Raw genomic sequence first — 15,613 nt, forward strand, 5'->3', positions numbered from 1 at the left:
TATCCCTCTCACTACAGTTGTCCTTTAACTGCACATTGCACTGCATGTTTTCTTCTGCACAGCAGTACAAGAGGAATATAGGGCTGCTGTGGATTATTCTAGAAACTGCCACGCAACTGGCATCATAGCTTCATAGCCTGGAATGAAATCCTCTCTTCCTATAGTTGTAGGAACCAGTCAAATTCTTTCTTTCCTCCATGAAAGGCAACCCGAGGTGAGAGGGATATGAGGCTGACCTATTTATTTCCTCTTAGGCCCCTTTTATACTTGCATTGCAAGTGTGCTTTGCGTAATCCTGTATTACCATAGGGTAACGCAGCAGCAATGCAAGTGTATGGGGTCTTGCACACGAACCGCGTTGTGCCGGAGGCTTCTGAATGGCCGCCGAACCCACGCAATGTCTGCAGCGCGTTACCGTATGACTTCCGCAGTGATGCAGGAATTTAATCAATGGGAATGCGGTGCGGCATGACAGGAATCCCAGTGACGTACTTCCTGCCCAGCGCTATGCATATAACCCTGCCGGCACACTCTGCCACGGTCATTTTTTTTGTCATTTTTTGCATTGCGGTGGAATGTGGCAGGAGCATCGCTTCCCCACTGCAACACAATAAGTAAGTGTAAAACCGGACTTAATGCACATTGCCTGGCCGTTCTAATGATTATCTGCCTCTAATTCTTCTAGCCATAAATCCTGAACAAGCACACAGATCAGATGTTTCTGACAAGATTAGCTGCAGGTTAGTTTCAGGTGTGTGAGTCAGACACTACTGACCAGAAAGATCAGCAGGACTGCCTGGCAACTGGTATTGTTTCATGGAAATAAATATAGCAGCCTCCTTATGTCTCTCACCTCGGGTTCCTTTGAAGGAGGACATTCAGCTTCTGCTAGGTTGTTATGAAGACGGTTGAGCTGACATGAGACTGAAGAGGTAGCTGCATAGTGGTAGCCACGCCTGCAGTCATGTTGTTGTTTTTTTAACCACTTAAGGACCGGGCTTGTTTGCGCTGATCTGTGCAGCGTGGGCTCTCCAGCCTACAGCACAGATCAGCAAGCAGCCAGGGCGACCAGACTTCCCCCCCCCCCCTTTTTTTTTTAGTGGGGATGTCCTGCTGGGGGGGGGGGGTGTCTGATCGCCACCGGCTATCTTTGCTATCTTTGTGATCTTTGTGTTGCGGGGGGGAGCTCATCAAAGCCCCCCTCCGCAGCGATATCTGGCCTCCCTCTCTTTCCCTCCTTCCCCTGGGCGGCACAGGACAGCGATGCGTCCTGCGCCGCCTCTGATAGGCTTCAGCCTATCAGATGACGGCGATACCCAGCCAATCAGAGGCTGGGGATCGCCGATCTCCTTTACGGTGCTGCTGCGCAGCAGCGCCGTATGATGTAAACAGCGGGGATTTCTTCCCCGCGTGTTTTTCATTTAGCCTGCGAGCCACGATCGGAGGCTCGCAGGCTGTTCACGGAGACACCCTCCGTGAACTGACATGGAACACCACTGCGACCTGCGTCCGGCTATCGGCTGACGTTGGTCGTTAAGTGGTTAATAACTGTTTGACATCATTCTGAAAGAGAAAATGTCAATTTTGATCTTTTTCTTTTATTCCAGTCATTTTATCAATACAGTAATTGATGCAGGTGTGTAAAGTTGAGGCAAGAATGAGCAAAAATATTCCATCATCTTTTTTAATTTGTTTAACAAATTAAATACTTTTGATTGCTTTTGATCAAAAATCAAATCAAGAATAAAAATAGTTTTTTCTGTATCAAGGTGTGTGATGTCACTGTGGGGAACAGCATTTTTTTCTGCTTGTAGCTGCTCTGTTTATTATTTCCAATCAGCGTTGGTGTTCTCCCCAGGGATGTTTTTCAGCCAGATGGGGAAGTAAGGTCACACCGGGAGGAGAGGGAGGCTCACGCTGGGTGCTACTGGGTGTGGAGGGGAGAGAGGACCACGCTAAGTGCTACTGAGTAGTGGTGGTAGAAGATCACTTTGAGTGGTGTGTGGGAACATGCTGGGTGCTATTTGGTGAGGAGTAGAAGATTGTGCTACTGGAGAGATGGTGTCTCCAAGCCCAGCTGCAATCACACAGCCACTGTCCACTGAAAAGAAACGACTGTCCTTGGTAGAATTGATTTCCTCCACGCTGAGGCCAGTGATGATAGCCGGGTGCTCACATGAATTAGCCAGACAAAGAACCAAAGCTATAAGCTGTGGGAGAATACTTATCCTTTTCCACTAGAAAACTGCTGGAAACATAACATTCACATGCCTAGTTCTGAAAACTAGGCAAATAATGTCTGTCACATGTGACTTATTATCCAGTGTTCTGGTTTGCTGTGAGGCATAAATCTAAAAGGGGGCACAAGATGTTGCCAATAGTGGACTTTCAGTAATTTTACAGATATTCTACTATCGTTCTCTGTGACCTATACCTCACACTAACCCTCCCCTATCTACCATGGCTGTGGAGACGGAGTCAAAGCAATTTGGGTTTTATAAAACTGGAGTTTTTGTACCGACTCCACAGCCCTGCTATCTACATCTAACACTGACTTCAAGTTCCCTTCTACCTACACCTAACCCTAAGACCTACTGTACATACACCTAACACTAACTATAGCCGAACTCCAATTCCAAAATCACCAGGGGATCATCACTGTCTGTTGATATGGTGATGTCCTATGACCCTAAAGTTGAGGATTGCTGTAGGTGAGTGGAGGGGGGTGGGGGTACAATGTTAGGTTAATTAGTGGTGAGGGAGGTGTTAGAAATGATGTGGATTATGTCATAAATGGCCTATGATTTTGACTTGGACTTGTTATGTTGTAATCTCCATAGACAGCCAAACCGTAGATGTCAGGCATCCCGTAGGTGTTCATCCCATCCGTGTGGATTTGGACAGTTCTCATTGCAGCACTTCAAATGATGTCAAAGCTCCTGTGCACCACATGCCAGTAAGTAAACATGCTGCTTAATCCAAGCTGATTGTCCTGAAAATATCTGTATTGCCGTAGGACTGAGTTCCCCAACCCTGTCCTCAAGGCCCACCAACAGTTCATGTTTTGCAGAAAACCACAAACATGCACAGGTGGGGTAATTAGTGTCTCAGCAGAGCTGATAAACTACCTCTGTAAATTTCCACAAAACAGGCACTGTTGGTGGGCCTTGAGGACAGGGTTGGGGAACGCTGCGGTGCAGGAGACTGCACTGCAGTTCCATCTTTGACTATAAGCCATCCTGATACAATTACCATGTAATCTTAAACAAACTGCGCCTGCCCTTGACACACTAATATCACAGTTCAATGGCGAGTATTCGCTACCACAAATCCATATGAAAACTTTTAACAATATTGTGAGAGCGCTCCTCTTCGTATTATCTGTAGTGCTGGAAAAGAAAACTTTACATAGTGCATTACTGTCATATCACTATGGTAACTCCATGCAAACACCCAGTGCTGAAGACAGGTGAATTATTGTGCTCCACTCTGTGTGAATCCAAATCCCTTCAATATAGCAGCTCACCAGATAAAAACCTCCTCAGAATCCAGGTGGGTCTACCACACAGCCTCACGGCAACAGATTCCAACCGATACACTTCTCCACAAGTAAAAAAAAAGGTATTTAATCCATAATCTGTGAGCTCATTAATTTTCTTCAGAAGCTGCTGTATATCATCTTCCACTTGTTTAATTAGTCTAGAATATGTGCTTTGTCCATAGGTCTTCAACAAGGCAATGTCTCCTTCATCCAGGGTCCGGATAGGCTTGTCCTCCTTCTCCTCCTCATTGGTTTTGCGCTGATCGGCTCCCAGTCCTACCTGGGAGCCGATTAGCGCAAAACCAAAGAACAGGAGGAGGATAAGCCTATCCGGACCCTGGATGAAGGGGACATTGCCTTGTTGTTGACCTATGTACAAGGCACATATTCTAGACTAATTAAACAAGTGGAAGATGATATACACTACAGATAATACGAAGAGGAGTGCTGTCACAATATTGTTGAAAGATACAATTACCATATATACTCGAGTATGAGCCGAGTTTTTGGTACCAAAAAAGTGGTTTAAAAAATGGTGGTCTCGGCCTACACTTGAATCACTAAGTGGCTATATAGATCTTGGTCTTTCAACATAATTCTGAAATTGCTTTAGTTGTGCGCTTTGTCTGCTCTGTTTTCCATTGCAATGTTATTCACATAAAAATACAGCCGATGTATGTATGTGAAGAGCATGAATGGCTGAATAAAATAGCTGTGTGAGGTCAACCTCATGTTTTATCTACAGGGAACATAGTTCTAATTGTTTAAATTGCTGTTGATGATGTCCTGAATTATTTGGGTCAGGAATGCTCAGTGCTCTCTTTCTGCCCCTGGCTTATACTAGGGTCAATCATTTTTACCAGTTTTTTTGGGGGGTAAGAGTTGGGCGGTAGGCTTACACTGGAGTATTTTAGGTTAAATACAGCTTGTGGTATGTTACACTAGTAATTGTCCATTTAAAATGCAGAAAAATGGGTAAAATGATTACATGGTTATAAAAAAAAAAAAGATAAAACTCTTGTATTTATAATATACTGTATAAAAATACTGTTGGTTCTGATACTTAATTCATTAATTTGTTCATTCTGTCAATTGGGATCAATTTACTGAGGTGACATATCCACGCTGACATGTAGGTAGTTGGGTCTTTACTACCAGAAAAAGGAGGGATACCTGGCTCAGCATCACTATAATTCATATTTTTATTGTTTAGTATCCAAAACTGCACACAAGTATTCTTTAAAAACAACCCCCATAAAACAATATGGCCACGAAGATGTTAATACTTGTGTGTGCACACCTACTACATTACAATACAGGTAGGTTGCTTCATGGCTAATTGTCAATTGTCCTGCAATACAAATTGTATGTCTGCGATCCAAACAAGACACTTCACAGTGATATCAAGGAATGTGTTTCGTAAGCTGATGGTATTTACATTTTGGGATACTTGCCAAGCATCATGCAGTGTTTTTAGTAACAGCAAGTTTGCAAAAAATGCCAGGCAGGGTGATTAGATATAGATGCAATCTTAGGGATTCAGCTATTAGAGTGGTTTATAATAGATCTTAGTGCCTACTCGAGGCTCTTGCTCTCTCCCAGGGACCCCCTGAAGACTCTGTGGCTGCCGTTCCTCTCCATCTGTAAACAGACTCCTATTGCCGCATCGGATTGCACCTCTCGTTTGCCACAAACCTGTGTGTTTCTGTTCCCATACTGCAGCGTTTGTTTCACGCTCATCAGCTGGCTTTACCTTGAGGGAAGGAATAGGACAGAGTGAGGCTGACAGTGTGTTGTGGCCATACGTCCCACCATCATTTCCTGACACTGAGACAGATTGTTGTCGAAATCGATGAAAGCCTATGAGAACGTCCATTCTTACTAGGCTGATTAATGGATATGTTCTTCTTCAGTTCTGTCTCTTTTTTTTTCTGCCTTCATCTCTCACCTTTGTCATCTTGTGCCTTCATCTGTCATGTTTCTTGTGGCCGCCACCACTGTTCCAGTTGCTGGTTCCTTTCCCTCCACTGGTGACCAGCACCACAATAGCGATGGGTGTGTTGGCAAAAGCATACTACTGGGGCTCCTCATTGGACTTATTACTCCTTAGTGGTGAATTCCGTTTCTAGAGCTTCACAGGAATTCAAATATCAAAGTGCAGGAATACCGGAGTGTCTTAAAATGCCTGTCTTACATTAAAGTGAACCGAGCACCTTTTTAACACTCAGGACATTTCTATAGCACATGAAAAATGCATGCCAACAATCTGTTTCATTATTAAAATAAACTTGTATTTTACCTTGTATTTTACAATCAAATTGTTTTATTGGGCTAATTACCCGGAAGAAAACCATTTCTTTTCAACAACAAAGGGGGTGGGTAATACATTGTCTGTTTCAAACAGTCCTAATTACCCACCCCCTTTGTTGTTGAAAAGAGATGGTTTTCTTCTGGGTAATTAGCTCAATAAACCAATTAGTGTCCTGAGATCTCTGCAGACGGACAGGCTGCTGAAACAGCCTATTAAAATTCCTTTGATTGTAAAATACAAGGTAAAATACAAGTTTATTTTAATAATGAAACAGATTGTTGGCATGCATTTTTCATGTGCTATAGAAATGTCCTGAGTGCTAAAAAGGTGCTCGGTTCACTTTAAATATAAGTAATAATGGGGCAGCACGGAGGCGTAGTGGTTAGAGCTCTTGCCTTGCAGCGCTGGGTCCCTGGTTCTTATCCCAGCCAGGTCAACATCTGGAAGGAGTTTGTATGTTCTCCCTGTGTCTCTGTGGGTTTCCTCTGGGTACTTCGGTTTCCTTCCACATCCCAAAAAAACATACAGATAAGTTAATTGGCTTCCCACTAAAAAAAACAAAAATTGGCCCTAGACATGCATACACTACACAATATAGACATATGACTAAGGTAGGGATTAGATTGTAAGCCCCTCTGAGGGACAGTTATATATATATATATATATATATATATATAGGTTGGGCTATATAAATACTAAATAATAATGAAGCCAAGATAGCATTTATACTTTTGTAGCATTAGACATACACTTTCACTTATACTATCCTGTACAGAGTCGAGCAGCAATCAGTAAATAGCCAGCCAAATCCCTGAATGATGTAAGGCTTTTGTAACCTACCAGTATTTAGTTTGTATAGGTAACATTTTATAATTTATTTATTTTTTTCTCCAAGAACCATATTCAAGAAGAAAGAGAATCAACCACAGGTTAGTAGAATTTGATTTTCAAACATGTTCCTTGTTCTATGTCAAAGATTTTTTTTGCTTTTTTTTTTAAGTAACATATCTTGCTATGTTTGCAAAGTCTGCATTGTTTGCATGTCTCATTGTTAGGCCTCTCGCACACTACATGTGATTCTGATTTTTTTATACGTCCGATTTTTATTATTCCGATTAAAAAACGTAGCAGCATGCAGTACGTTTTTTAATCTTAATCGAAAATCGGATCAGATAAAAAATCGGAATCGCATGTCGTGTGCAAGAGGCCTTACATATCCTGTACAGATCAGATAACAGTTAATAAGGCAGTATGCTTCCTAAGCATGGGGATTAGGTTGGTTTTGAAACAAGAATTCCTGTTTGTTTGTTTTTTTAAATCACATTTATTTAAAGAGAATCTGGATCCTTATGAGGCTTCCCCCTCCAATGGGACCCCCCCAATGATCTCCTTGTCGACGTGCGCACATGCACAGTAGCGGCTCTCCCCTTGAGCTCCGGCAGAAATAGCCGAGCCTGATCGGTTCCACTCTGCTGCACAGGCGCGAGCCCGAGCGGAGAACTGCTGCTGTGCATGTGGAGAGCCGCTGCTTGCATGTGTGCAGGGGCAAAGGGGCAATGGTAAATATTATTGCCGCTCTGTGTTCGGGGGAGCCAGCGCTGGATCCAGATGGCTGAGCAGGACAGGGAAAGCTCTTTTTTAGGATGAAGAGGCTTTCACTTCCCCGGGTAAGTACCCCCAGGTGCTTTTTTTTTAAGTACTCGTGGATTTCTCATTACTCATGGAACAGTCATTCAGTTTGCATAAGATAAGATGAACTGTATTTCAACACTGGACTTGTGTGCTTTCACCTGCCAGAGACCTAAAAACATTTTTGCTTTAATGGTACAGAAGGGTGCCTCTAGACACACCTATTGCTGTGAGACTTTTCATTTGAGTTAGTATGGCGGCATCCATATCCTAAATTTTTTTTTTGGGTAAAGCAAGCATCTGCTTATTTAGTAAAAATCATTATAAACCATCAGTTTTTAAACTTAAAGGAACACTATTAATTAAAGTTTTTTTTTTTTTTTTTTTTTAACCTGGGATTGAGAGCGTTCCTGAAGTGCTGGTAAATAATGATGTATACATTTCACTTGCTTATCTCTTTTATTTACTGTATCAAATTCCTTTCACTCTTAACTGAAGGCAAGTGTGGCCAAATATGAGTGCCCAGTGAACCATGAGGGGAGGGGGAAATTCCCTCACACTACATCTGTTAACCCTGTGTGCGATAAAGCACTCTGCAGCTGCCTGTGTCTCTGTGCTGTCTGCAGGAGAGCAGAGGAAATGTAACTTGTTATAAACATTTGTAATTGTGTTTGAAACCTGACACTAAAGCTTTTCATACTTTTTTTTGCTTTCAGAAAATAATACGCTGTAGTCTGATATGCAAAAAAAAAAAAAAAAAAAAAAAAAAGAAGAAGACACCACTTTTGCAAATTATTTGTTCCAATAGAGCTAAATCCTACACACATTGAATTAAAGCTTTTGCCTCTGATATTTAACATGAGAAGTAGGAAGATGTTTACACAGCTACTTAGACATTATTTGTACATTGTCATTTTAGAACTCTTGGGTATTGGCAGTGTTCCTTTTAAAGGACAGCTGTAACATATAAAATCAAAAAAGTTAGTTACCTAAGAGGAGGGAAAACCGGATCCCACAGAGCCTTCCCATTCCTCTCTGCATCTCCTCATTCCACCATTGGGGGTTCGTTCAAATCTCCCAACGGCTGCATTTTTGGATTTCCTCAGAAGTACTTGGGTCTCTGAGTACTTCTGAAGACAAACATCTCCGTTCTGGACATGCCTGAGTGCATGCCTGTGTGTGCGCAGTACGGAGCTGCTTGTCTTTTGTAATTCCGTGGCCTGCAGGCCTGAACATTAAAGTCGAAGACTGAAATGGGGGGGGGGGGGGGGGGCGTCAGTGGTACGAGGGGACACAGAGCTGAACGGGAAGGCTCTAAGGGACACAGAGCCTTCCCTCCTCTTCTCTTAGGAAAGTTTGCTTTCTTGAAACAGAAAGTATTTCCAATAATTCAGAAAGCAAACTTTTTGTTTTCTGTAGGATATTGGTAAGAGGGCTTTTTGGTCCATTGTAGCCCCTTACACACCCCTAAGAGTTCTGGTTCACCATGAGCTTACTTGGGTACTCTGTAACCCTGCTCTTAGGTGAGTATCTATTTTTATTTATTTATTTTTAGGTTGGCCTTCAACCGCATTCCAGAGTAATCTGAAATGAATGTATAACCAGCATAACTTCCATTTAAAAGCAGAAGTGAGACTCCCTTTAGCTTGTAATGGCTCCAGTAAAGCAAACACTGAAACCCTTAACCACTTGCACACCAGCGGCCTCTGGTCCCTTAAGGACCAGAGGATGCTGGTATCAAAAAAGGCTCCTACCAACAAATCGGCGCTCGGACCTGACGCTCTCATTGTTCACGCCGCTCACCCATTGCCTTCACTCTGCCGTCGCAATGATGGCAGAGCTCTGCGAGCTGATCAAGATCATTGGCTCCTGACCCTGTGATCAATGTGAGCCAGTGATCATGGGGTCAGAAGCCAATTAAATCAGCTCCTGAACGGCTCACAGAGCTCTGCCGTCATAGCGATGGCAAATTGGGGGGCCTGCAGCGATGAGTGAGCGGTGCGATCGGCGGTAGCGGCATGGCCATGCGAGCGTGGTAATTGGAATCTATGCTGTGGCAGGAATAAGCAGCCAAAAACATGATGTAGATTTCTATTACCCCGTTCCAGAAGCGGTTAAAGTGAAGCTGAAGGAGAGTTATATGGAGGCTGACATTTATTTCCATTTAAACCAGGTATGTCAAACCGGTCCTACAAGGGCTGAGATCCTCACACATTTTTGATACAGCTCAAATGAATTGATAGGTCTGAATTAGGAAAGGTCTGGTTCATCAGGTAGAACACATTACTCTTATTCTCAGTCCATCCTAAACACTGGCATGGATCTGGCCCTCCAGGCTTGGAGTTTGACACATGTGATTTAAACAATACCAATTGCTTGGCTGTCCAGCTGATCTCTTTGGCTGTAGCATCAAGCATGCAGTTAAACCAGTCAAGTTTTTGTCCCGGTCTATGGCTGAAACTAGAGGCCTGCACCGCGTCAGGTTCGGGTACCAGTTTTGTTTTTAATCGGGTAGCAGGTCTGCAGGTGCGGGTTCCAGGTTCACCAGAAAGCAGGTTGCAGGGCTGTGGGTGCGGGTTGGATGTGGGTCTGAAAAATTAGACCTGCACAGGGCATCAGGTTGGGTAACTGACCCGTTTTGATTTAATCGGGTTGCGGAATGGTAGCGGGTCGGGTGCGGGTAGCAGATTCACCAGAAAGCAGCTTGCGGGTCAGGTGCAGGTTGGAAAAATTAGACCCGTGCAGGCCTCTAGCTGAGGCCTATTGCTTGGCATGAACAATAATGTGATGAGTCTCTTACCCTTTCTCACTATCTATGGCAAACATGGTACCACATTCTGCTACTTGTAGTAAGTGTTTTAATCAAGACTTTTACATGCCAGTTTTTTAACTTTAATGTGTGGTTTGCTTTTATACATTAGGCTTACTTCTCTCCAATCAGAAAAAGAATCTCCAATCTAGAGAAGAATATGAAGTCGCACAGCATGCTGTCAGTACAGTGAAACCTAAAGACCACGATTCAGCCAGGAACATAGTTGGGGAAGACCACAAAAAGGACAAAACCTCACACCCCAGTATGACAACAAACTGCATCTTCAAACTCCTGCGAGATGCAGGTAACAGCTGCATTCATTTCGTGTACTTTGTATTATACTGAGGAATCGGGAAGAACAGACCACACTATCAAGGCCCCCAGCTGTCTGCATGCCACCCCCAGGCCACCATTCTCTCCCTAAACATCGTAGAGAGAGACTGAGTGGCACGCTGGCACTGCCTTATTTCCACAACTCCCTGTGCCACATCTCACAAGACACCCCCACCCCCCAAATCATATACCATAGGTACCTTTCCTCCTATAGAAGTGAATAGGAAGGTAGGCAAGTGGCTAATGTCCTTGCATCCCTGTGGCATTGCTGGACAACCTCAATAAAAGTCCAAGGATTGATGTAATTTGTGGATCTTGTAATTTGGCAAATATTGTAGTTTTTAGGGGGGGGCAATGGGAGCTTATTTACTGAATGGGTGTGGGGATCCCTAGTCCGTGGCTTAATTTAAAAAATCCTGGCTATCCTCTTTAGGGCATTCCAGTAATAGACTGAATTTATATAATTATACTTGTGCATGCTTACTTCTGTAAGATTTATATTTGCTGGATTATTTAGCTTTTTTGAGGATGATCTCATAGTTGGTCTTCTCAAGTCTGCCATCTGTTGCTATGTCACTGGCTTATAGCTCACTGCTTATGCTCTGGCTTCTGGTTCCACATAGCAGCGTGCAGAGTAACAGGTTTATGTAGGTCTTCACATTTCCACCTCTAGAGGTGTAACTGCTATCATCATGAAGTCAGGCACTGTAAAGCTATCCAATATTGCCCAACTTGGTCCCTTTAAAGCTACCCAAACCTCCCTGATTGTATCTGAAGCACCCAGGACGTACAGATCTTAGCAGACAAAATCTGGTTTGTTTACTTGCTGCACTTCTGCTTCGCCCAGTCCTTGCCACCTAAAAAGCATAAAGGAGATAGGCTCTCCATTGAAACGAGTGAGGAGGCCATCTAATTTCTATTCAGCAGCGGCACCTAGTAGTCAATGGGAGCAGACACACAACTGGTTAGCAATGCAAGAGGTGACCGCTACAATCACTAGACATGCAGTGCTTCTGGCAACAAGTGAGGGCGTGGCTGCTCTGAGCTCCAGAGTCAGCCTCAAAGTAAGCGACACTAAGGAGGTTGCACAAGTCAATCTTTCATGGATTCTAGTACGCTTAGAATGAATATTCCTATTCCTGCATAACCTCTGTCATTACAGTATACTCAGCAATAATCTAACTTATGACTGCATATAACAATGTGTAGGACGTGTGTAGCCACTATCACCAATGCTTTATTCCAGGTATCAGGACATCCGTTTGTGCAGCCTCTCACTGTGAGATCATTCCAGTTGAATGGGTATGCTGGAGAAAAGCCACCAGCACGTATCTGAAGAGGCATCCTGAGGCTGCAACAGGGCAGAGACTTTCCCCTCCAAAAGTAGAGATGTTCTTTAAGGTAAGCCCCAAACTATGCTTGCTGACACTGATATTGAAGGAGGAGTAGACAGAGAGGAGTAAAAGAGAGCTCTCTTAACATTGCTTTTCTCAAAGATAGCTGGAGACCAGTGGTGTAGCAGTACAGGATGCAGAGGTTACGACCTCATGGGGGCCCTTGGGCCAGAAGGGCACCAAGGGGCCCACCCTCAATCACATTATTATCTCTTGGCTGGATAGTATACTGGTTAACAGCTCTGCCTTTGACATGGGAGACCAGGGTTCGATCCTGGCTAGAGTCAGTACCTATTCAGTAAAAAGTCCTTGGGTAAGACTCCCTAACACTGCAGGGTGACCCCTTGAGCACACCTTAGTGGTTGCAGCTCTTGAGTGCTTTGAGTCCAACAGGAAAAAAGCGCTATACAAATGTTAGGCTTATTACAGGATTATAGATCTATATTGGTCCTATGCTGGTATTCATTGCTATAGATGCTTTGAATAGTAGATATAATTAACAAACAGTTCCCCATCCCCTTCATGCACATCTTACACTGTGGTTGTCCATGGCAGGTTTTGGTGCACTGTATCATGTGTTATGCATAGAGTGCCTGGGGGTCCAATGTAACACCTGCACTGGGGCCCATAGCTCCTTCGCTAAGCCTCTGCTGGAGACCTCTATAAATACATTCTAGGCAAGTAGTTTGTTTATAAAACTCAGAATGTTCTTGTTCACACCAAATAAAAGGTCTCAGCTTGCCTGTTTAAAGTCTGATTCCATTTTTTTTTTTTTTTTTGTTAAGTTCAGTTTTTCCTGGAACTGGGCTTTGAACACACGTTACATTGAGCCTCCTCATTTCCTTAGTGTTCCTGGTATTGCAAATGTATACACCTCTGTGTTGCATTGCATGATACCCAGAGTCTGATATCCTGAGAAGTCTGTTTATAAAACTTCTAGTGTCAGTCGCTCATCATTGACAGTCACTTCACAATGATGCTAGTCGTTCATCATTGACTTTTGTAAATGAGCACCTGAATTGACATGTGACATGAGATAAACGTGTATAAATGGAGCCATTTCTGCTTATAACTCTTTTTTTCTTTCTCTTTCTCTTTTTCTTACTGAAGGGTCCAAACAACTAGAGAGAAACTCATTTGTATACTTGAATTTTTAATATAGGTGTACATAAGAATTTCTCTCTAGATGGATGGTCTATAGAAGTGATAGGCAAACTTGGTTCTCCAGATGTTACGGAACTAAAAGTCCCACAATGCATTGCAGTAGCCTGACAGCCACAGTCATGATTCATAAAGGCAAATGCATTGTGGGACTTTTGCCAAGTTTTCCTATCACTGGTCTGTAGCAACCCTCACTGATAACCAATTACAGCCATAAATCGCTTGCTCAGCAGGGAATAGATACAAAAGGTCAATGGTTCATAGATTTTGGCTGTGAACTGAGTCAGACTATGTAAAAAAAACTGTCATTCACCTCAGACAATAAAACTTCAAACTTACCATACTTTTTTAGCTTTTTAACAGAAAATAAAAGTGGGATTCTAAAAAAGTCATATTTAGGAGTAGGATGATATATGCAATGGTTTATCTCATCGGTTTATTTTCAGTACAGGTTTGCTTTAGTACTGTGCCTTCCATCGTTATCGGCTGGCAAAGTTAACATTTCCAAAAATCATTGGCCATAATACAAACTTAATTATGTTTTCATTTGAAATCTCAGTTTAAGTTGTCTTTTGCAGTATTTGGAAAGCAGCAAATGCTGCATTTCCCTCAAATATTTCCCAGATAATGACTGCTCAGTGGTGACAAATCTTCTACATTTGAGGACATTTTTTTCTGTATTTACCAATTTTTTTTATAAATATCCCCATGTACCATGCACCTGTTGTTGTTTCTGGGCAAATCTCTGGGAAGTGTATGAAATCGCCTAGAGGTGGCATCCCAACATCTGCAGTCGCTAGGTTGGATCAAAAAACCTGGATAAATCATCCCTGGTATTCGGTCAAAAAGCTTGTTTTTGATGATATTTATAGACTTGATGACTCCAAATGCTTTTTCTTCCCCTGGAGATGGTTCAAAAGTTAACCTCGGCAGTGTGGTCCTTACAGTAGGAAGCCAGTCGGCCTCTCTGAGTAGTGTCCATGTGTATTGGGTCTCATGTAATCAACAATGGTGCCAATTCCATGGGCACTCATGCATCTCGAAAGTCTTAAATTCCTTCTGGACAGTTAAATGGTGGACTTCAAGTTCAATCACTGGAGTTCAGAGTGGCCATTCTGCCACTGGTAGTAATGTCTCTTCAGCGGTGGCTAGAGGAATCAAATGGGGCAGACTCTGGAAGGAGCCGGCTCAGAATATTCTTACCACAGATGCAAGATCGTGGCGATGGGGGGCTCTTCTGGGTCACAAAACCTTTCAGGCGAAGTGGTCCATGCTGGAGCCTCAGCAGTCCTCCAATTTTTAAAGATTAAGAACAATGAAGTTAGCTCTGATAGCGGCAGCGAAGGTATTCCATCAGTCACATATTCTAGTTCAGTCAGATAATGTCACAACAGTTGCATTTATGAACAAACTTGGAGGTACCAGCTCTTAAGTGCTACAGGAGGAGTTGAATGAGATCTTGCTTGGGTGGAGGTCAATCTGTCTTTGAAAGTTTTTTTTGTTGTTGTTGTTGTTTTGTTTTTTTCCCCTACAGGTTTTCTTTAAGGTTTAATGTGCCGACATATGTACTGCTATTTAAGTGTCTACAGTGTTCTGCCAGTAATGGAGCATTATTTGTGTCCTGTGTCCTTCAGAAGGAAGAAAACCGTTATCTTGGGCTTTCAGTCGAGCAACTAGTTGTTGGAAGAATTACCTGTGCTGGGCTGGTGGTGGGCCAGTCAGAAATAGATATCATGAATCGCAGCATTGTGGCCATGCTTGAGATTTTAGAAAAGGCTTGCCTGGCTAAAAACATTGTGCTTGTAAATTTAAAGGTAGGTATACAATGTGTGCAGCTCATAGTAATGGATATACAGTACAGTATGTGTGCAGCTCATAATGGTAGGTATACAGTATGTGTGCAGCTCATAATGGTAGGTATACAGTATGTGTGCAGCTCATAATGGCAGGTATATCAGTATGTGTGCAGCTCATAATGGTAGGTATATCAGTATGTGTGCAGCTCATAATGGCAGGTATATCAGTATGTGTGCAGCTCATAATGGCAGGTATATCAGTATGTGTGCAGCTCATAATGGCAGGTATATCAGTATGTGTGCAGCTCATAATGGCAGGTATATCAGTATGTGTGCAGCTCATAATGGTAGGTATACAGTATGTGTGCAGCTCATAATGGTAGGTATACAGTATGTGTGCAGCTCATAATGGCAGGTATATCAGTATGTGTGCAGCTCATAATGGTAGGTATATCAGTATGTGTGCAGCTCATAATGGTAGGTATATCAGTATGTGTGCAGCTCATAATGGGAGGTATATCAGTATGTGTGCAGCTCATAATTTCAGGTATATCAGTATGTGTGCAGCTCATAATGGTAGGTATATCAGTATGAGTGCAGCTTAAAATAATGGTCTCCCGGAATGCTTTGGGAGGA

At 42.9% G+C, this 15,613-nt stretch overlaps 1 protein-coding gene across 1 annotated transcript in view; it reads left to right on the plus strand.

Annotated features, from left to right (window-relative positions):
- Positions 1-15,613, plus strand: part of LOC137566551 (bifunctional phosphoribosylaminoimidazole carboxylase/phosphoribosylaminoimidazole succinocarboxamide synthetase-like) — a 42,894-nt gene that overhangs the window by 20,375 nt on the left and 6,906 nt on the right. Inside the window, exons 9-13 of the mRNA XM_068278602.1 lie at positions 2,841-2,956; positions 6,748-6,781; positions 10,403-10,597; positions 11,873-12,027; positions 14,816-14,995. Coding sequence (XP_068134703.1) covers positions 2,841-2,956; positions 6,748-6,781; positions 10,403-10,597; positions 11,873-12,027; positions 14,816-14,995 — 680 coding nt within the window. The remainder of the gene's footprint in view (positions 1-2,840; positions 2,957-6,747; positions 6,782-10,402; positions 10,598-11,872; positions 12,028-14,815; positions 14,996-15,613) is intronic.

The sequence above is a fragment of the Hyperolius riggenbachi genome, chromosome 1 (genome assembly GCF_040937935.1).
Source record: "Hyperolius riggenbachi isolate aHypRig1 chromosome 1, aHypRig1.pri, whole genome shotgun sequence".
Taxonomy (NCBI): domain Eukaryota; kingdom Metazoa; phylum Chordata; class Amphibia; order Anura; family Hyperoliidae; genus Hyperolius; species Hyperolius riggenbachi.